We start from the raw sequence: 23,769 nt of genomic DNA on the forward strand, positions 1-23,769 counted from the left end.
CCGAAATAGCAATCATTTCAAACAAATGCTATTCCAGATACCTAACAGGAATGTTCTCTAAAGAAACACAGGGTATTTTAATATTGGTTGTGAATATTTTTGTATAGGAACATGGTTATATTTGCTGCTTGGTATTCACACAAAGAATCTCTGAAATACCTGACTGCGCATCAGCATAAGGATAGCATTCAGCTAACCAGAAAACGTATTGAATTTTTTTTTTTTTTCCACTAAATAAAGGACCAAAGATTATCCTCCTCCCATTCTTCCTTTTCCAAATAACCATATAAGTACCGGCAAAGGTCTTAAATGTGAACTGAAGGCTTAGGATGCTATTTAGCAAGCAGGAAACAGCCTCTATCAGCATGAAATTCACAGTGTGAGAGTACTATCTCAATACAGTATATTCATGCTAATATTCTGCTTGCTGTCAGTTCTGATACCGTATAAAGCTGCTTTCTGAGACAGGACACAAGATCCTGCAGATCCCCATGTGGACTCTGGAAATATATGGGGTTTCTTAATGTAAGAAGGACAGAAATTGAGTGGTCATTCTCACAATTTTGTTGTAGTTGTGAGCGTCTATGTTTGATAGTCATTAACTTCCTTCCTTTTACTGTTGACGATGCTTTTCTGATAATGCTGTTGCAAACTCTCAGGAGTGCATTTAAAGGAGATTTTTAGATGCCAAAGTTAGACAAATGGGTGACAAAGCTTTGCTCAAGAGAAATTGTGGGCCATATGGTTACTGACCACTAATGAAGGTCAGTTAAATCCCATGGCAGTTTTAAAGTGTGATTTAAAATTAAAAGCAATGCACCAAAAATAAGCACAACAGACTGTGTATTGGGAACAAGATCCTTTGCTGCATCACTGCTCTGCAATACTGCAGAAAGGACACACAGAAATTCAAACACATAGGGGAAGAATTTTGTTCGCCCAGTGCACAATAAATTGTGTGTTCGTTGAATAAAAGAGTAACAACCTAAGGGCAAAAAAGTACATAAATTGCACTGCAATAAAAATATAACAAATGAAGATGAAAGAAAGTATTGAGTAAAACAATAAATTAAAAGGGCACTTACAACAGAGCCACCTGAGGACATCAAAACAGCAAAATGAGTCAGATGATTACATTTGCATGAGATATGAGTGGAATTGGAATGCGTCAGCTCACAGCCTTCTGTAGCCCAGTTGCCATTCATTGTGTCAGCTGAGTAGTTCCAAAACGCACATTTAATATCTTTATCTGCAGTCTGGAACAGAAACAAGATGTTTTACTGATGGCAAAAGGCAGGATATTTCCCATCAAGAGACATCTCTTGCATTACCCACTGCAATTCATTAAAAATTCCATGTTTCCATTGGAAGGCTGAGAAACAAAAAAGCACATTGGTAAGGCCTATTCCAAGCAATTAAAATGTGGCTTGGAATGGAAGTGCTTTATTCACACAGTTAGCACTTCACCAAACATGCAGGCTAATCAGATTACTGAACCCATTTGGCACTTACCAACGTGTTACAATTTTTACCTACTGGAAACACTGTTATACTATTATACTGCACCTGCTGAACATGGACTAAACCCCAAGGTTACAGTCACATTGCTTGTAGCCCATTTCAAATGAGCAGCTCTAAACCTGAAGCTTATTCTATGCATTTTACAAAGCAGTTTGGGAGAAAGTCAGGGTCATATCACACTTGGTATATCAGGTGTGATGACAACAATGAATAAGACCATTAATATTACCTGTTACTGATAGTGCATACAAACACTAGTCAAAAATCAGCTCTCCACTGTACTAGATACTTTATAAATATATGCAAATTTACAGAAAGCTGATCTCTATCTCAAATATTACAAGGCAAGTAACAAATTAAAAACCTACATAATCAAGGTTAACACCTCACCCTTGTACCACTTCCCTGCACAGAGTCATTTTCTTGTTTCCTTGCAATGTGTAAGATGATTCTTTACATACAAGTGAAGCCAGCAAAATCTATGTAAAAGTAAAGATCCCAACTACAGAATGATATATTCAGATTTCAGAAATAGCAAAGGTGCTGTGCTATAGGTTATTCTATTACCTTTTAAGTAATTGTTAAATTTTTGCTTTAGTTTCTTCTTTTTTGCAGTGTATATATAGATATATCTGCGATATATATGATAAACTTTCAAGACAGAATAAAAACCTAAACATAGAACAATCAGGAACCAGTAACATTGCTTCAGACAATTGCATTTTATTCAAACTGCAGCAAAACAAAGATGGCATTGCTGCCCTTGTTTTAGTCTTTAGTAGAACTTTCTAGCAGTATCATATTCAGCACTGAAGATGCTACATTTGAGATCATTATTTATTTCTCCGATACAAGTAAACTCACAGTAGCAAACAGCAGAATTATGTCTGAATATATCATACACAGCAGATACGGTTACATCACACACAATAATTAGCTACTGTTTTGTTTTGAAGTTAAAAACATTAAAAAAAAAATCTTACCTTGGTGTACTTTAATGTAAACGTTATTTTCTCGAGCTCATACAGCGTAGGTGGATTTGAGCTAATTGCAACAGCTACAACTGATGAGCTTACTGTCTGTCTCTGCTCAGAACTATCTTTCGAGGAGCGGTTTTTAGGCGATGAAAGCAAAGAACCAATATTGCTATACCGCAGAAAGACAACTGCAACAGTGCCTATCAATCAAACAGACCACATTTAGTAGTTTGAGGTTTTTTATAGAAGAACAAAATTGAAGACATTAAGGAAACAATAAACAATAGACATAATTACTGTTATTGCATAAAATATGCAAAACAGATGGAATATTTGTGGAATAGTTATAAAAATGTTTTAGAGACAATGAAATATAGCTTTATTTAAAACAATGTAACCGCCATTAGAATTAAAAATGTGTTCACTTTGGAAATTCTAATTAGATGCACGCATACCTATTTTTTCTAAACTAATATATGCATGCTGCTGTTCCGCAATTGGTTTCACATGTGTTATCAGGTCTCATAAACCAAAACATCTCAGACCTGGTCCTCTCTGAAGCATGCGGCTTGCTTTGACTTCCACTACAGTGGAGACAAGGGAGGAAGGTGCAGTGGGAAAAAGAAATCAAAGGTATTTTGGGATGTAGTGCTGATCAGAAAAATCACGCTTTTCTTCCCTGTACCACAGTGAACCACACTTTTGCATGCTGACAGGTAGTGGATTAGCTGGAAGATTAAGACTTAAAGGCATTTTTTGGTGTGTTTATTGGTTTAGGTGCATTAATTCTGGAGCTTTTCAACCACATTCATTTAATTTAGTACTGGACTATTGCTAGTTTTAAGGCATTTCTATAGCACTCTGAGGTCCAAAGCCAAATTCAGGACCTTGCTGGTTTTTTGTCCTGGGGAACATGCATTCTTGCTTTAATGAGCTGCTCTCTAAATAGAAAAGAGGCACTAACTTTTGGAGTGACACAGATCTGGGGGCTGATCCAAAGTTAGAGAGCAGATCTACAGCTTAGAAAGGGATAAAATTCAGGTCTCTGGTATCAATAATCATGTTAAAACTTACTGGTCCTCCCTGTGAGATAGTCATTGTGGAAATAATGGTAGAAAAAGCAATGTTGAGACAAGAACAGGGTAGGTGAGATGGAGATAAAAATGCTTTGACTCTGTAGTTAACAAGACTGCAGCTAAGTCTTAGGATACTGCACACCTGGTTGTTTACTAGTGGTACAGTCTATTCAAGGAGTTTATTAACACCCCTGCTCTTTAATCATTGTCTCCTACCATTGGATTGATACTCCTCCTTCTTCTTTGGAGAGATCTTTACGTAGTCTCCTTCTGTGTACACATGTGGGTGAATGTGTTTCATGTGGTGAGAGTCAAAAGCAAAAACCTTGAGTGCTGCAAAAGAAGAAAAATACTGTAAAAATCACATTATCCATTATGATCTAAGATAATTTACAGCTGGATTAATAAATGTGCTATTGAATAGTATAATTACTGTAAATTTCAAGAATATATCATTGCGCCAAATATTTCAAAAAAAATACAGCATGTTTGCTTAGACTTCTGGATTTTGTTATTTCCATGCATACATTTTGCTTTCACACTTTTTACTTTTCCATGAGAAATATGGTCTTTTATTTACCTTGCATTAAATTAGGCACTGGAAAGAATAATGTAGGTTACTTTAGGAAGAGCTATTGCTTTATTAAAAATGCATTTCTGAAAGGAACCACAAATCACAATTATAAAGAGCAAAACATAAAATTCTCTACTGAATAGTAAGTTTTTATAAAAGCCAATTTTTGAAATGTATATATTTTATAGTTATCTATCCATACTACCAAATGCACACTGCATAAAATAATGATGTTTTGTCAAGAAGAAAACAAACAAGCATCACCCCTCAGAATGGAAACTGCATTAGAGGACACCGAGCTCTTTACTCAGTTCATTATAGTGCTGAGTTTCCGTCACCCAAGATGGAAATAAAAAAAAAGTCAATCAGGCCTTTTATAGAAAACAGAACAAAAATAAACAAATCTAAATCTTGACTGATGGAGGAGTATCACTAAGTTAGACCATCTGCATTGCTTATAGCAACGCTTATATTCAATAGACCAGCTGTCAGAAAATGTTTGTCAGGACATAAGAAATATTTTTTTGTTGTTGCTGGAGTTTTGAAAAGCATACAGTTCAGGAACTTTCACTATAAAAAGTGTTGGAGAGAAAGAGATAATGTTATAGGTCCAAAAATACATGTGTGGGATGTGTATGAGCCTCATAGAAAACATATTCATGCTGAGAAACAATAGCAAATAATTATAGTGTTTGCAGCCAGTGTGGAAAAGACCTCACAGAACTACCTATTTTGGAACTAAAGCAAACCAGAAAATGATCAACATATTTTAATGTAGATATTCCTTTCCATTCTTCTAATTAGCTTCTTTTTGTCACTTTGGTTGACTGGTGTCAACTGATTCCTCTCTCCTCTCCATCTTCATGGACTTAGCTCTGTGGTCACAAGAGAGCTTGTGCCTCCAGACCGGTGGTGGATGAAGAAGGGCTTTACAAGCAGCTCCCAGCAGCATTACGGATCTGCTGGACACCCAGAGGTGTTCTGAATTAAAATTTATCTATAAATCTTTTTCTACAGAGCTTATTTCACAGTACAAATGTCTTTCTGTTTCCTTTCTTTCTTTCTTTTTCTTTTTTTAAAATCACTTTTGCTAATTTAGTTTCAGAGAGGTGAGTGAATAGAAATCTGGTCAGATCCAGTTTGGGTACACTCCAAAAACCAAAAATACATGAGTGACCATTGCCAAAGGAATCAACAACACTTGATTACAGATCTTGAGAAGGTCTTAGCCTGCTTCTTATTCTGTAATAAAAGTAAAGCTCCCACAATCACAGAAAAATGGGTAAGAGCTGGTGTGAAGATGTCAATAGGCAGGGAGAAGGTTGGAGAGCAAAATAGTAGCTGGAACTACTACTCTGAAATTTCTCTTAAAATAGAAATTTTCTGAAACTAAGGCCACACAAGATCTAACTTCCAACCTTTATTCCAATTTTATTTACATTACTTTCACAGAACCAAAAAGAGCCACAAAGTTTTAAAAAGCAAATTCAACTTTTGCTACTGTTTCTATGAATATAAGATATACAGAATATTTTTGTGCTTATAAGATAAATCCAGATTCACTACAAAAGTGTGACTATAATGAGAGATTAAAACATAATGTGATAGGATAGCTTCCTACAGCCTCTCAATTTTTTTCTGGGCTCAAAGATTCTATCTTTCAAAATTGTGATACTTACACCAAAAGTTGGGTGTTAGTTATAAAATTCATACAAATTAACACCCATGTTGCATATAACATCATTTCTAATCTCTATAATTGTGCTGAAAAACTCCTCAGTGTAATTCACATCTAAAGTATACCTTAGATTAATTTTCTATATTCTTACCTACGTCACTTGCATTAGCATCTAGTTGTGTTGTCCTTTTGAAGTTTTGCAACATGAGAAGTGTTGCTTGTTCTGCAGTATGCAGCAACTTAGTGAGGCTCTGTCTTTGGTTATCAACAGGAAGCTCTTCCCAGATGGCGATTTTATCTTTTTGTAAAAAATTGTTCACAGTGTTAACCAAAACCTGTAAATAAAAGGATATTTTAAAGACTCATATACTACTTGTAAAGAGAAAAGCACAGCTTTAAGGCTCGATCTGCTCACATTAATGGTTGTGTTACGGAGTGCCTCACTGTCAGGAACTGAGTACTGCATGGTATTGAGTGATGAATAAGATAATGCTTCAACATATGAAATTACATCTACAGGCAAAAGTGGTCCCAGAGTATTCCTATTAATTTCTTGCAGCATCTCCAGGGGTGTTTTTAAACGTCTAATCTGAAAAACACAGGAAGTCACATTAATGAGAGAAATAAAGCCGTATTTCTGTGAGAGAACATAAACCTGATGCTAATAACTGATTTCTGTGAATTAACAAGAACAGAAGGGCGTAAAAAGAGGCACTATTTAAATCAAGAGTTTAACATATAAAGCAATGAAAAACTAAGAAAAAAAAGTTATGACTGGTATAACATTAACAAGAAAGTATGGTAAAAAAAAAAAAAATCACCTATCACTACACCCTTATTTATTTATTTAATTACAACTGCAGCTCAGTTTTATTTAGCATAATACTCTAAAGTGGACTAGCAAGTGTGCACAAATAATTCAATGTCAACTGATATGGTAACTAAGAAGAATCTTTTCTGTTAAAATTTATCTGAAGAAGTGGGAGCAAATGGGCAGTTTTTGAGCATTTTGCAATGCTTTTTTTCCAAATGCAGCTTATAAAATATGCAGTTTAGGGGAACTGAATTTATGAGCTACAAAAACATACTTACATAATGCAGTTACTTTAAAAAGTAATACGTTAAGAGAGTGAGATGTACATTAAGATTGCAGTGTCACGGTTGAATAAGAAAAGAATTCATACTCTACAATACTGAAATCTAATAGATACTATCAAGAAAAAGTAAGATCTGTATTCTCTGCTGTTGAATAGATTTTGTGGAATTTGTTTTATCTTTGCCTCTGAACAGAAGTAGAACGCAGGTTAAAAAATAGGCTAAAATCTGGTATGGCTACTTATATAAAACAGAGATACTATTTCTATTTTTTCTTTAGTATAACTAGATATTTTAAAAAAATCTTACAGATACATCCTGGTGTTAGCATTCACCATGTCTTTGCAAGTAAACACTAGAAACATATTAATATAACATACCATGCCACAGATTAAAACAAAAAGTGTTTTAAGAAAACAGTCAAGTAAAAGCTTTTAATTTAATTCTGGTAACTTGGTCAAATTGCTTAATATAAAATGCAAATGTATATCGTTGGTTTTAATTTATTCATGCTTACGTTTCATTTATCCTTTTAAATCAGACATTATTATAGTTGTTGACTAATTAATTCATTATTTATTCACTTTTATTTGCATCAGGAAACCTTGGTTTCTGCTGAAAAAATTATAGTCCCAAGTCTGACTCCATAAAGTCTGTGTCACTTTACATATTAAGTTTTGATGAGCAAATATATAAGCATACCAGGATGTTATAGCTCTTTTGTGGATGAAGTTCTGCAATGAGCTAGCAGTGTGCCCTGGTGGCCAAGAAGGTCAATGGGATCCTGGGGTGCATTAAAAGGAGTGTGGCCAGCAAATCAAGGTAAGTAATCCTCCTCCCCTTCTACTCTGCCCTGATCAGGCCTCACCTGGAGCACTGTATCCAGTTCTGTGCTCCCTGGGACGAAGAAGACAGGGATCTCCCAGAGAGAGTCCAGCAGAGGGTCACAAGGCTGATAAGGGGCCTGGAGCACCTCTCCTACTAAGAAAGGTTGAGCGACCTGGGTCTATTGTTCAGCCTTGAGAAAAGAAGACTCAGAGGTGATCTTATTAATGTTCATAAATATCTTAAGTGTGGGAGTCAAAGGGACACGGCCAACCTATTTTCCTCAGTCTGTGGGGACAGGACAGGAGGAAACGGCCATAAACTGGAGCATAGGAAGTTCTGCACCAGTATGTGAAGGAACTTCTTCAAAGTAAGGGTGATGGAACTCTGGAACAGGCTGACCAAGGAGGCTTTGGATTCTCCTTCTCTGGAGAGACCCACCTGTATAGCCTGCTGTAGGGGACCTGCTTTGCAGGGGGATTGGACTTGATCTCTAGAGGTCCGTTCCAATCCCTACAATTCTGTGATTCTGTGATTCCATTTTCCATTTTGTCACTTGTTGGCATTACTTTTGTGAGCTATCTTGCTGCCTTCCACTCTGAGCAAGCTAATAATTGCACATCAGCACATAAAGCAATATGTATTGTCAGAAATTGCAGGAAGAGTTGAGTGATTACCACACTTCTCAATTTTTCATGCATCCTGACTTACTTTGCTGGAAACAGAACACATAGATTCCCAGCAAGTTATTACCATGATATAAACATATAACTCAGTTCAAATAATTTGAAATTATTTAAAAGACTTCAGTAAACACGTTTAAGTTCAATTCTATACTTCAAGCATTTGTTGAAAGCTCCTTAAGAAAATTCTACTTGACGTAACAGTTTCAGACAGAAACAATTAAAGGATTTGCAAATTAATCTATAAACCAATGCTACTTACTTCTGCTAAAGTTTTATTAACGTGTTCTGTTACACAGTCTTTGTATAACTCACACTTGGCCCCTGGATTTTCTGTAAATTAAAAAAAAAAAAAAACAACACAAATCTAATTATGTATTGCAGTTCAGTTGATATCCAATATATATTGTAACAGCTCTTATTTCAGTAGTTCCCCAAACCACTGGCATTCCAAACCCATGCACATGCACCCTAGCCTCAAACTCCAACCTCCAAGGCTTGGCCTTGGCCACAGCTGCTGCTCATACAACACTAAAGCAGCAATGGGCTGGACCTTGAGGTTTGGCTTTGCTTTGGAAGAGAGTTTGGCCCTTTTCCTTGGGACTTCCATCCACAGGAGAAGCTAAAAAACAGCTTGAATTTATACAGAGAAATACAGATTTGATGACTGTAAGGAGACATCCATTATTTCAACTGGGTTTCAACATTGTTCAGTGAAAATACATTTATAAAGGATTCTATTCTCAGGAAATGTAGATGCGAATGCCTTGCCTCTTTTTTATGTCTTGCTGATTAATCTAACTGAAGATAAAGAGGCACTGGTGGGTTTCTCAGAAGATGTAGCTCTATAATAACACATAAACCTTTATAATATCATGTACCTTGGCAGGAAGTGCCATCATTTGGCTTAAACTGCAATTTTCCTGTGGATGGTTGATAACCTTCCTTACAAGAGCAGTTAAACCCTCCATCCACATTTTCACATTTTGCATGATCTCCACAGGCAACAGTTCCTTCATTGCTGCATTCATCTACATCTGCAAATATTGTGAGAAATTGAATTTTTTATTAAGTATTTACAGACTAACACCTTGCTGCTTTGTTGATAATAGCCCTGCATACTGCAAGCAGTTTCATAATAAAATTTCATGGAAGAAAAAAAAGTGAAAACTAAAAAGGGAAACTAAGTGACAAAACACCTGCCAATTATAATACTTAGGGATTAGAAGGATAAATCATAATTGATCATATTTTCATACCACACATGTTTTACTATATAATACTGCATTGTTCATATTTTAAAACCATGAGCTTAAATGTTAATTCTATCATAACAAAACACTCGGCATGATGCAAATTATCTGAAATCCATTTTCCAGAGATTAGACTAAATAGATTTTCTCAGCCTTAGTAGTCAGTTAGAAAAGAGAAAGAAAACATCCGTCTTTTGTTTTAAGTCACGGCTTTAAAAAAATGCTACCAAAAAATCACTCTATCTATCTCGTTAATCTAAGATTTAAGCTCTGTGCCTTTAAAGTGCTCACTAGGTCTTTTTTTTTTTTTTTTAATCCAAAGGTAGAATGCATGTGCCTAACATGGCTTTTGCCCTCCTAAATAATTTGCTGCTTGGTAGACACATTCAATAAACAGGTGGGGCACTGTCCATGAGCAAACCTGATGAGTTCTGGTAAGAGAATCCATGAATTGATCAATTTAGGAGGTCTGTGTGCTGCTGCTGGCTGCTATAGGGATTATTTTGCATTAGTTGGCTGGCTGACAGTAGAGATCAAATAAACTCAATGGACTCACTGGAAAACGTAAAGAAGGAACTGCACCAAATAATTCTCAAGAATGAAGTAATGGACTGTGAAATACTGTGTTAGAAAGGAGAAAAATGTGAGCACTTTTGGGACAGGTATATTTGACAAAGAGTGTTGAAAAATGAAGAAGTGACATATGAACGGATTTAAAGGAGCATAGTGAGAAGAGGCTGAGAACTTAAGGTAAAACTGGAAAGGGGGATAGATGAACTGGAGAGGAAGACAAACTGAGTTAAGAATGAGGATGATGATGAATTTGGGTAAGAAACTGGTGAAAAAAAAGAACGGATGAGCTGATTATTGGAGGATATAGCTACCGGAATCGATAGGAGGCCTTTGTGCAGTTAGACAGCTTTTAAGAGCAAGCAAACAGAAAGCAGACACGGGAGGCTGGAAATGCACTACAAGTATACACGAACAATTTTTGTGCTCTTCTTTTGATATAAAATTGCTGATGGTTTTCAAAATGGAATAAAACAAAAATGAGCAATAATGTCTGTGATACAAAGTTGCTGGAGAATCAGAAATTGAGTAAGAATAGAAAAACACAGTACATGCCTGTGAATGTATCCAGGGACTGCAAAAAGATGTCTGAAAGATGCATGGCAATCTGCTTTTTAGACGTTCTTTATTAATGGCAAAAGAGTCTCTATAATCAGAAGAATGATTTTATTTTATTTTTTTCTAATATGAGGTAACTGTAAACTGTGTTTGAACTTTAAATGGAGTAACTCAAGATTTCCTACATACACACACTTTTTGTTGTTTTATGCAATTCCCCAGATCTGTTTTCTGCTTGTAATCATAAAGCTCTCCCTAGCATTCAAGATTTCCTGAGGTCCCACAGCTTGCTTTCACATCCCTGTTTTGCTCATTGAGCACTGGCCCTGCTTTGCACCTCTAAGGCTGCATTTTGAAGCAGTGGTTCAGATGGTCCCTGCCACTCAAATGCCTGTGCTGCACAGGAGAAGGATCCCACAGCCTCCCCAGCACAACTACCTCTGCCCTCTGGGGAGAGCTATGAAGAAGGCTATGTTTGGGTGAGTGGGAAAAAGCATGAAACTTACACAATGAGGTTAAATTACTATTATCTGCATTAGGGTTTTGGGTTGCTAATGCCCCCAGCTACAAATGTTTCTCTTTAATGAGCTAAGTTTTGTATTATCCACATATCCTGTGGCCTCAGTGCTTGTAATCATGGAGCCAGCTATGTTTTACATTAATGAAAAGTGGGGAAAAAATAGGATACAGTGTTACACATAGGCTTTCGCATAATTAAATGCTGTCATTAAAGACAGCAGGCTAAAGATTAGGGTTTTTTAACCCTCTTTTTTTTTTAAATTTAGAGGCTAAAATTCCTACTCCTGGCATTGAAATAACTTATAACACCAGGAAATAATAAATCCCTTTTTGAAACAAGTGCCACTCAGTTCCCTGCTCCATGACTCAGTGTGAGGCAGACAAACTTTGAGTGAATTGAAATGCCAAGGGTGAAAAACACAACGATAACAGTTTGTGTAACAAGAAAACACATCAGCCTTATCCTGAGATTTCTCTGGCCTTGTCAGCTACAAGAAGAAGGACATGCATGTCTTAATGGGAAATTCAGTAAATAACACAATTCCAAAACACCAGCAAATGACAGCAACCTTTGCTAAAACTTAGAATGACTTCTAAATATATAAATATTTGAATACTGTCCAGATTGCCATTGCTAGCTATCCGGTTGCCATGTGATTTAACGTTCCAAGTATTTCAAAATGATTATGATAATTTACTTTCCATGAATCTAGTTTGATAAATCATTTATTTGTCATTATTGGGCATTCATACAAATTACTCATCTTTTTGTAATTATGTCACGTATTAAGTGTAATGGAGATTTTAATGAGAAAGCAGGATTATCCAAAATAACAGCAGAAACTCAAGCACGAAAACACATCTCTGGCAACAGGGTGGCTATTTCAAGTCTGATAGAGACACCCTGTTGAGTATATGCAAATAGATTTTCCGCAGTTCAGTTGCCCATATGGAATGAGTCCATATCATGCCTAACTAATTTACTGTTTCCCAGAGAAAAATCTTCTGGATGACAAAATTGAAAGGCAATATGCCTGATCTTGAAAGGTACTAATCAGCTTCGTATTCCTTTTAAATCAATAAGATTTTCAGGGACAGTCAATTTGTTACAATTGCAGCAATGTTGCTTTTAAGTTCCTGCTTTGAAATACTCTGTTGTAGCTGTAGGTTTTTGTTTCTTTACATTTTATACTTATGCCTTTTTTTTTAAAGAGCATGCAATTGTTGGATTGCACACAGACAACAGCTTGCCAGTGCTTTCAGCAATTCATTTTCACCTGAACTTTCAGGCTAGGACCTCAAACCATCCTCCTTGATCTACTAGAAGAGGAGTAGGCAGGAGTGGGCTGCCAAAGCTTGTGTGTGCAGTCTTCACAGACAACATTCCTGAGCAAAGGTTGAAGAATAGCAGCTTTTTAAACAGAAGAGCATTTGCCATAGCTCTGCAAAAAGCCCTGGCCTTTTAGTAAATATTCAAAACAAATCCCAGAGCTGAACTTTGAAGCTTTTATAATAGCTCCAATCAGAAAATGATATCACCAACACCACTTAGGCTAGTGTGAAGAAAGATTTATAACCTTTTATTTTATTTCTGTGCTTTGTCACTCCTCATTTACTGCAGCAGGCAAGGAAATTCCAATTAAATTAAAAGTACTGAGAACAGTTATTATGTTCAGTCTGGCCAATTACTGAATTCTACCTACACTGCTTTGATTCTTCACCAGTCAGTCAAGACAGCTTGATGTCTACATTATACCTTCTGCTTATTAGTAGCTTGCGAGTGATTGAAAAGTCCATTTGCAAAGGACTAAATGTCCCTCCCCATGTCTCCATACTGTAGAAGGCAGCAGCATACATAAAGTAGGAATGAAAAAGCTTAACAATTGCTCAGGTAAAAGAAAGGTTGGCAATGTGGTATAATGCCATATACCCCGCTTTACAACTCTCCTGTAAAGGATGTGATGGAGAAGGGCTACCTTTCCAGTAGCCTCTGAAGAAGCTGACAAAAAGCTGAAGAAACCTAACAGTGTGTTACTGGAAAAGGCTGAGTGGCACAGATGTCACTTTGATTTTAAAGATGGCCATTTTCACGTTTTTACTTTAGTGACTGGGACAAAAAAAAAAAGTAGACCGTAATTTAAGCTTAATATTCAATAAAATGTGAAATCTAAGGAAAAAAAAAAAAGGCTTTTACAAAGAAAATAGATTTCTTATTCAGGACAGCAGAAAAATGTCTTCACAAGTACCATATATCTCCATTTCCCTTCTTCTCTGTCTTTTTCTTTCCCTCCCTTCCTACTCTCCTTTGTCAGCATATTTTATTGTCATCTGTTCACCAATTCTACCTGATAACATAATGAAATAGTGCTGACAGTGCAAAACCTAACATTCTGGTGAACTGACGTTTCCCCAAGTTCTCTTTTGATTTACTACCTTGAGATTTATAGTTGCTTTGTAGTTGGAAGATCAATATAATATCTGAAGAAAAGAAGAATGCACATGTATGTATATGCACGTAGACTCTGAAATGCACTCAGATACTCAGTGGTGTACAAACTTTTACCATTGGGAGCTTCAGACAGGTTTAATGGCATTTATCCATAAACAAATAGATTGCATTATGTTGCACTCTCCAAAATTCCACTGCTGTATTTTAAGGTCATTGGCACATATATTCTACATCAGGATATAAATATTAAAAAGGAAACTTAAGACTTTACAGATTCTGAAATTATTTGGGTAGGATGAATATTTGGTAGCTTTCCCTTTTGATTTGTATTGAGTAACTTGCACTGTGATCAGAATTGCAACCTGGTGTAAGCTTCAGCTGCAAATAGAACGACCTGGATACACTACCATCAGCTGCAAGTCATATCTACTCCCTAGCAGGTCCACTGGGTAAAAAATATCTTATTAGAGCTTCCCTGACTGATAAAGTGGAAAATTAATTGTAGCTCAAAAGGTTGTCTTAAGGACTTCCTGCTTGGTAAGGTAATTGATACACTCATTTAATGAGAAAAGGTGCCCACAGGTAATTTTTTTTTCAGTGTGAATTTTAGAAGCTTTCAGCTCCTCCCATATGGACTTTCAAAATAAAAAAAATGGAAAAGTTAGTTAACTGCTAACTAACCCTTGGTGGAGAATAAAAACAGATTGGCCTGCCCTGTAAAGAGAAGAGGGCAAAAGAAAAAGTAATTAGCAAGCTAGTGGTAAAAAGCAACACAAAAACAGTTAGAGAAATAAATTTGAAGACAAAAGTTCTGAAGTTGAGGAAATGTTGTAACTGGTAAAAATCAAAGCATGGACCAGAAACCATGAGAATATTTACAGCTCAATGTGCTAACAGTCTCAATCTCAGCTAATTTACAGACAATTCATAGTGGCTGGGTAAAGCAGAGCTCTTTTAGATGGATATGAGCAATGGGCCAGAAATGTTGATTAGATCACTTTCTGGCTTAATATGCAGCCATTCTGCTGTTATTAAGAGCAGTAAGAAGAAAAGTTGTCAGCACTCACAGGCTCACAGGAGACTATCTAGAATGAGACACAGTCAGCATAAAGGTGTAAAGGGCAATAGATTTATTTCTCATTTTCCCATTCCCTGAGGACTGTTGCAACATATAGAGAAAATTACCAGAAAGAAGAGAAATAGTTACAGTTCTTCCATTCAAAGAAAATCCTAAAGGATTGCATAGATGTTCAGAGAAAAAAAAAAAAAAAAAAGCATTTTTCCAGAGAACTTTTCTTCCCCTGTAATCTTGAACACAATCCATTCAACTGCTATAGAAACAGAAGCTGATGGATGGTATGAGAGGTAGGATTACTGATCTTTTTCATTGCTTTTGGTCAGGTTTGAAAAATTACAGAAAATATCCAAACCAGAGACCCCCAACAAAAGATATTTGGAGCACAGTAGGTCATACATGTAGGGAATTGTCTTGGTCAAGTACAACCTGAATGCAGAATGCTTTGTCACTCTGCTTTGTTTTAAGAATACTACCAACTTGCTCACAGATCAGTCAAACAGTGTCATAAAAGACTGGATTGGGGTTTTCTGTATCTCCTTAACTAGACATCTATTTTCTAAAACTATGACAAGTGGATAAAAAATACTGAACAATGCATAAAGATTGAAATGTTACTGAAAACATTGGCAGCTGCAGTATTATCAGTGAGAAACATTTGCCCAAAAACTAGAAGATTAATTTTGTACCAGTCCAAATTGTTGAAATTTTACATTCAGACTCAAACATTCACAAATCTAAATGCATTTTGCTAGTTTTCTATAATTAACAGAAGCAGTAAGAGAAGAGTGACAATGTAAAACTAGTTGGATGACATTAATAACTTACCTACACAGGAGGTTCCATCATTAGGTACAAAAGCTTTTTGACCATTGCTGGATTTGAAACCAGGTGCACACATGCAGAAATAACTTCCCACAGTGTTTGTGCAATTGGCATGCTCTCCACAAGGCTGAGTAGCATTTTCACATTCATTATCATCTGTCAAGACACAAATTATGGAGAAATACATTTGCATTTGCAGATTGAAGAAAACAGCCAAGTAAAAACTTAATTTGGCCTTCAGTATTATATTTATATAATGTTTGAATGCTGAGCTGGCACTGTTTGTATAGATATCCTATTGCCAAGGATACAATCAGGTGTTCAGCAGCTCTTCTCTGCCCTCATCCTGAGTGAGCTAATAAATGAGAAAACCAATGGGGTATTGAAACAAATGTCTTGCATATTCAGTTGGAATAAAGGATTGAGTCAAGTGCATGTTCTGCTATAGTTGATTTGATAATGTTTTTGGTACCCATAATGATCTTCACAAATCTACAGGTAGAAAATCACCCTAAGGAAGAAGTAACCCACTGCATTCATTAACATTAAAACAGAATCAATATAGCTAAATTGAATTTTATTTTTCCTAGTTTGTTGAAGACTATCTGTGGTATTTCTCAGCAGTACCAGACAACAAGCTTACAAAGTTTGTCTTACTGACTGAATCATAGAATGCCTTAGGTTAGAAGGGATCTTAAAGATCATCAGACTCCAACACTGCTACTGTGAGCTGGGTTTCCAACCACTAGATGACTGAGCTGTCATTTTTTTCTTAGTTATCCCAAAGATCTTAAACTAATGAGCAAGACTCCTGGCTTGATCTTCACATCTGCTTATCAGACTGGGAATAATACTCACAACACTAATAGTACTTTTCCAAATAGCCCATTTCTCCCAAGCACCTCAAAACTCTGAAATAAACAAACAAACAAAACCCAAACAAGAACTGAGTTCTCTACTTTCTACATCCTGAGAAAGTAAAAGAGTTAAAGGCTTCCTGAAGTCTGCTGGGATTTGGTTCCTGTTCTCAAGTAAAAGGTACTCGTAACATGATGAATGACAGGAAAGAATTCTAACAGGGAGAGAAATAACAATTTATTGCAGAAGAAGAACGATTAAGGAGCACGACAGGGAGAAGAAATATGATTTCAGAAAAGATGCCCAAGGATGAATTTCAGAAAGGTGCTTCTGCTTCCCAATGGCCAGTCTTCTCACAAGGTGTTCTCAGAGATAGGATACAGATAAGTGTAGTGTCATGTAAGTTAGGGAAGTAGTAAGATTAACGTACATTAAGAGCTGTAAAGCATTACAGGAATAGATTTTTGCAATATAACTTAGTCTCAAACTCCCAGAGTACCCCTGTCACAGGACGTTTTTCAGAATTGAAGTCTGACATAATTTTGAATATTATTCAGTTGACTCAGAGATGCAAATATCAATTCAGAATGGCAGCTTTCCTCAGGAGAATTTGGGTCAACAGATTAGATGGATTAAGCTCATTATAACTAAAAGTGAATGTAATTTAATGAGGAATCCAAGTATAAAAGGACACATGTCAACAATATTTATTTTACAGCTTTGGCATTCATGAGAATACAGGAGAGAAGGTATAGGATTTGCATAGAATGCCAAGGTAAATCTAAATTAGTTTAAGTGAAAGTAAGATGGAGGGAAAAGTGCTAAACCAACTTCAGAGACTGTATATGGGAATATCAAAAGTCCAGTTTGGTAAATGGCATTGGGAAGAAATTATACTTACTAGAAAATAACATGCATTGGCTTTGGAAAGATAGAAGGTGTGGAAGCTAAATGGAGACATTGATCACTGCAGAACTTTACTCAAAGTAGGGGAACAACAGAGCTGGGGAGATAAAAAGTACAGGATATATGCAAAATCTCCTCTTTGGGATTTGTTTCCTAGGATCTCAAATATAAGAATCAAAGTCTTCACACTCAGCACTACTACTTTTCAAGTGTGACAGCTTACTCGTAGAAAACACTAAAATGACTCATACAATCATCATCAATATCATATTTATAACTCTGTTTAAATAACTTTACTGGGTTATTGTTGTTTTTCCCATTATTTAGGGTATATGTAAGATTGGTGACTAAATTGACTTAGAACACTCATTGAGAGAACCTCCAGGATAGGCTCATCTTATTTTTCTAAGAGTAAACAAGCCTGTTCTACAGCTAACTTAGAAAACTATGTTGTTTTCAGTAACCAAGTCTGATGCACTTTTCAACACAAGCTTGCATGAACCATATGTGCTTTACTCTATTCACTGGTGGTGAGAGCTAGCATAGCTGCACTTCTTTTCATAGTCACTTTACATGCAGTGTTATCAATGTCAAATAGCAGGATACTCGCTTAGCCTGTTTTTCAAAGCACTGATCTGTAAGTCTTTTGTGGTTTTTATTTTTTTTTATTATTTTATTATTTTTTTTTTTAGTTTTAAACAGAATCACAGAATCATTAAGGATGAAAATACCACTAAGATCACCTCGACCAACCAGCAGCCCATGCCTGTGACAGCTGTAGACCATGCCACTCAGTGCAACATCCACCCTTTTCTTGAACAACTCCAGGGATGATAACTCCACCATCTTCCTGGGCACCCTGTTCCAATGCCTGACCACTCTTTCTATGAAGAAAGTTTTCCTAATATCCAACCTGAACATCCCCTGCAATGACTTATGACCATTACCTCTTGTCTAACTATATAGACGAAAGAAGTGGGAATGCAAAGGAAACATCTTTTATGTATTAGAAAAAAGAAAAATACAGGGCAGAGTCTGCACATGGCAAAAGTTAAGGAAATGTTTACCTGCTTCAGTGGCTTGAAGCCAGAGAATTGGCAGGATTAAGATTTTTAAGGAGGAGGGACATGATGTTCTTGTACTCATAGCATTCTCATTAATGAACATGGATCACAGTTTCATCTCACGCTAAAGGCTTTTTCTCCAGTTACGTACAAAATATGCACACTGTACAAGATCAACAATTAGAAATCATACTATGAATTGCTCCATTTGGAATATGTAGACAAATGCAATAAGGCAGTCAGTCTTTTATTAAGAAATACCGAGACATATCAAGTGACTGAAAATTCTACTACATTCAGAAATGGTAGCAATTTTCAGAAAGAATTCCATTTTCAGAAGGAAATAATAAGATGCTTAAATTATAGAAAATGAAGTCCAGCACATCTTCTATGGCATGATTCCCAGACTCCAGCTGTATGTACTGTCAAGGACGTATGGTCTTGTTTATTATCACATAATTTGAGAAACATCAAGAACATCTGAACAGAATAATAGAATCTTAAATTGTAAACACAGAAATGGAAATTTTAAAGAGTTTAGTTTATAAGCAGTTTTCTTTTTGCTATTCCCATGATCTAATGTAATACTGAGCAGACCGTGCTGGAGGATAATTTACTGACCATATCCTGCTTCCATTGAAATTAATGGTATTAAAGTCACTGACATAATTTGGCCCAGGATGGTGCTCACTATGAAAAACTACCAGAAAATGAGAAAGGCAAGCAAGGGAAAAAGTCAAGAAAAACATTTTATATTCAGTTTTACTAAATGCATTTAAATAATCTGCCTGACTTCACACAAAACATTTTACAACGTTAAAAATGATGAATACATTTTAGTTGTGGATATAGGCAAAATACATTTTTTTCTTTTTTTCTTCAGATAACAGTTAACGTGAAGCTTAGGGGATTGAAGATAGTTTACAAATTTTACAGAATTTACAGTACTACTGGATTTGTGATTTAAGGGAAGTCAGAAAAAAACAAAAACAAAAGGATTTACAGACAGAAAATTTTCTAACAAACATTTTTCCACTGAGAGAATATAGCTTAAATGACAGCAACAGTATAATCCAACTGCTTTCTTGCTACATAATCTAATTATGGCATGTGCATTCATAACCAGCACAGATAACCACTGAACACTGCAGGCAGTACTCAAGAAATGCACATTTCTTTAAAGATTTATTTATTTTTTCTTCTGATTAAAAAAACAACAGAAAACAGAGACTTCTAGAAACAAGACTGGTCAAAAGTGAAAGTTAATTACTGTGCACCAGAGTGTTGGTAGGATGCTTACATAGCACAAGTGTAAAATAAAACTGATTCTCCAATTTCACCTTGAAAATGCAACCGTGTATTTTACTCTGCGTAACTGTAATGTGGCTAGATTAAACTAGTTGATAGCTGCATGCAAAAGTTTCTCTATTGTTCTCTCAAATAATGTAGGTTCTAAAAAGTAAGCGCGCGCGCACACACACACACACACATATATATATATATACACACACACACGTATATCTGAAAAGGTGATATACTCCTTCCAAACTTTTGAACTTAGGTTGGTACTCCTGTATTAAAACTTCATGAGTAATTACTATGAGAACACAATTGATTTAGGATTAAGTAGTCTCACTTGGAAGTTCAGGTATTGATGGAAGTTCTCATTCACAGAGGAAGCCAAAGAGGATTGTTGTTTGAGGGGGGAAAAAAAAAATCTCTCTTACATCACATACATAATATTGTTCACTGAAAAATAAAACATATATGATTTCTGTTTAGCATTTACTGAGCATTTCATCCTTTTAGAAATTTAAAAATGTATGAAATTTGAAGAGGAAAAATGATTCGTGGATTTTACAACCATGGTGCTGTTGAAACTAGAGAATTATGATAAGATTTTTAGGAATAAAGCAGAGAGCAAATTACTGAAATCATATTCCACGTCCTTCCCAAAATGCAACTTTTACCTCTTCGTACATACTGTTACATTACTGGGTGGTTATAAAATTACAATCAACAATAGGAAAACTCTGGGACAAACAGTTACAAAATGACACCATTTGTTATTATTGTGATAAGCACAAGAGAACACTTCGATTTATCAATTCTAGATATAGGATTTCTGTAATGCTGTTTACGTATTTTACATGAAAAAGTGTCGCAAGGGGAACTTATAGCAGTGAGTTTGTCAAACCAACAGCCTCAACAGATTACCATTGCACTGAGTACCTTTCCATAATAGACGTTATGATTATATGATGACATGTAATATGAAGAATTAGTTTTGGGGTGAAGCCTGTGATATTGATTCACAGTTACACAGCAGAATTTTTTTTTTTCTTTTTTAAAATCAATTTAAGGAAACTATTTCTCCCTTTAATTAACTAACAAGCAAAGCTGAAAATACAGAGTAAGCTGGGCATGTTTGGTCTTCATCAATCCACATAAAATCAGATTTTTAGAGAAGCGAAACTACATATCATGGAATATATTCTGGTCTCTCTGGCAGGTATTGAGTTAAGTTGACAGCAGCCAGGCTCATGGCAGTAAACAATTATGCGACCTAATTGAAAAAAAAAAAAAAAAAAAAAAAAAAAGGCAATATCGGACCCAAAATTTGGTTACTGGTAATAAGAGTCATCTAAATGAAACTCCTGTGTCATAATGACAGAACAGGGCAGCTTTGGAGCCCATCACATTGGAAAGGCAGCCCTGGAACTGCACAGCCTTTGACATCAATCCTTCCTTGTTGTTGTTTTTCCGGAGCTGGAATTCTCAGAAGTCTCAGGTCAATATCTGCCAGTTAATCTACATTTCCCAAGGCTTTCTGCTGGGGTCTTGGATAAGGCCTGACCACTCAGGGCTCTCATTCCTCTACTTCTCTAGCAGGGGCCCTTACTCTTGGTTCCCAGAGCAGTGCAGTCTGTCAGTGCTGCAGCCAGGGTGCTTGTGCAGACTCCTGCATGGATACCCTAGCCAGGCAGTTCAGAGAGGCAACAGGTTTCCAGAGGCAGCAGAAACCTGGCTGTTGCAGGTCAACAGATTCCTGATAGGGCTTGATTTATTTGGTTTTGATTTTTCCTGAAGCCATACCTGAGCAAGTGTAGCAGTATAGCAGCATTCACATGTTCAATGAATGCTTTATGTTACTAAGGACCTCAAAGAGCTCCATATCAAGGCCATTACTATATAATATATACAATATATTCACAACCTGTTCTATTCCATGCATTTCCCAGATGACATAAAAAGAAATGATTAAAACCTCCATTAATTTTGCTCCCTAATCCAGACCTTTTAAAGCTGAGGTCAGAGGTCACTGGGGAAGACCTGTCCAGCAAGAACAGCCGTAGTAGCACGGGGCTGGAGACCGCTACTGCACACAGCAGTCTGAGAAGTGGACAGCCCTGAGTAGGAAAGAAACGCGGCTGGGGTGGCTGGGGAATACACTGATTCATTGCATCCGGCTGTTCTCTGTCGACAGCAGCCTCTGCTGCCAAAGCTGCTATGGAGCCCCTGAGGGAAACTAAAACTACCCTTCCCTAGTGTAACCCCCATGGGAAAACAGTACTTGAAGTGCCTCACTTAACCCCTCAAAAGCAAGGAAATGAAAGGCTTCCTGTAAAACAAATTCCAGTGCTACTCACCCTGCTGTGCTTAGCTTGTCTGGAGGTCTCAGAACAGTGGGTGATCTTACATACATTACTTCTGTGCTGCAGGACTGTGTCTACAGCCATCACAGCCTGAGTTAAGAACAGCAGTACCATTAACAGCCTTGCCTTGCCTTCCTTGTGATGTGTTTCCATTAATGGTAATTTAACACAATTTGTTTATGATTCTCCAAAGATTCAGCATTCAAGTTTGGTCTAAATCAGCATGAAAGAGCAGATGCTTAGAAAAACCACTTGAGACTGCAGAACTGGGCTGGAAAGCTCATTTAAATATGAATTGCTTTCATAATGGGCCGGATTCATCTTTGTCCTACAGTGGGGCATGGGACCATACAGTTGCTGAACAGGAAATCTAGTCACTGAAAGCTCCATCTTGCTAGAATTTCATAGTTCTCTGCCTCTTTGTAACAGCCCATCACAATGCCTTCTTGGGACATTTGCATATCTTGCCAGGGGTTTTTAACTGGTTTGGATGTAAAGGCTCTGCAGCTAGCTGGGCTTCCAGAAGCCTTTGGATCAGCAAACACATTCTCTCTCACATTCTTCACAAGCTATGTGTATATGCAAAGATGATTTGAGATCAACAGTTCTTGCGAGTCTGGATGAACTAAAGGTCATCACAACAAAAAAATGCCATGGTGTCATTGTAAGGAAGAGGGCCGAATGGTCTGGAAAAGGAGGAAAGTCATGTTCCTACATACTAAAAACACATTCAGGTCGAGACTTAGAGAATGCAAAAAGGACTGGAGAGGTTAATATATTAACTGAACTGCTTCTTTCATCTCTTACTAGTATTTTTGCTTAATTTATAAATTCTGAAAATTATTTATTATTGGGTGTCAGTGTCTACCTTTTCAATGCTTGCAAAATATCAGTCTATCAATAAATCTGTAATTTGTGATTTCTCATATGTGAGGAATAAGATGGGAAAAAATATATCTTTTGAAGTGCTACTTGTTGACTGCAAACAAAACATTCACCCAGACAAGCGTCTGCAGGATTTTGAGAACAGAAATTCTCTCAAATTAGAGAAACAGAGGGAAACAAAACCTGGCAAATAGCAGTTAAATGGCCCTGTGCACTATTTCCCCAGCACTGTCTCTCCTCAATGCATGCGCATTGCAGACAGCCTTAGTGCCACCTGCCACTCCCCCCCAGAAGGAGACCTCAGGGCTGCAGTGACCAAAGGAGATTCAGTACAACAGCTCCAGAGCTGTGCTGGTACAAGTGGAGAGCTTCAAGTTGGGTGTGCCCCTCCCACATTTGTTAATTATTATCTGCATGGCACTTCCTCCCTGACAACATCGGGGAAGGAAGGGTGGTAAGCACTCTGAAAATTCACAACCCTTTCTATTACAAATGTTTGGAGCTGGCCCAGCATCTCCTGCTGATGTGGTGAGCAGGGTCCCAGGGCAGCTGTCAGGAGTGTGGGTGAAGAGTGCAGTCCACAACATCACAACTTAGGCATGAGGGACCAGGAACTGCCACTCACTCTTAGGGGAAGCAGACCATGACCTCCTTGCATGTGAAGCACTCATGTTCCCTGTCTGCCTTCCCGAGGAAAGTGACATGAATTCACCAGCTGAGCA

The 23,769-nt window shown here is 36.8% G+C and overlaps 1 protein-coding gene across 1 annotated transcript in view; it reads right to left on the bottom strand.

Moving 5' to 3' along the window:
• Positions 1 to 23,769, bottom strand: part of ADGRL4 (adhesion G protein-coupled receptor L4) — a gene marked incomplete at its 3' end in the record, with an annotated part of 73,137 nt that overhangs the window by 18,617 nt on the left and 30,751 nt on the right. The window contains exons 4-11 of the mRNA XM_079535813.1: positions 15,682 to 15,834; positions 9,311 to 9,466; positions 8,692 to 8,762; positions 6,242 to 6,415; positions 5,978 to 6,161; positions 3,791 to 3,907; positions 2,505 to 2,698; positions 1,086 to 1,256 (exon numbers count right to left, since the gene is read on the bottom strand). Coding sequence (XP_079391939.1) covers positions 1,086 to 1,256; positions 2,505 to 2,698; positions 3,791 to 3,907; positions 5,978 to 6,161; positions 6,242 to 6,415; positions 8,692 to 8,762; positions 9,311 to 9,466; positions 15,682 to 15,834 — 1,220 coding nt within the window. The remainder of the gene's footprint in view (positions 1 to 1,085; positions 1,257 to 2,504; positions 2,699 to 3,790; positions 3,908 to 5,977; positions 6,162 to 6,241; positions 6,416 to 8,691; positions 8,763 to 9,310; positions 9,467 to 15,681; positions 15,835 to 23,769) is intronic.

The sequence above is a fragment of the Tetrao urogallus genome (assembly GCF_951394365.1).
Source record: "Tetrao urogallus genome assembly, chromosome: 5".
In the NCBI taxonomy this organism is placed as follows: domain Eukaryota; kingdom Metazoa; phylum Chordata; class Aves; order Galliformes; family Phasianidae; genus Tetrao; species Tetrao urogallus.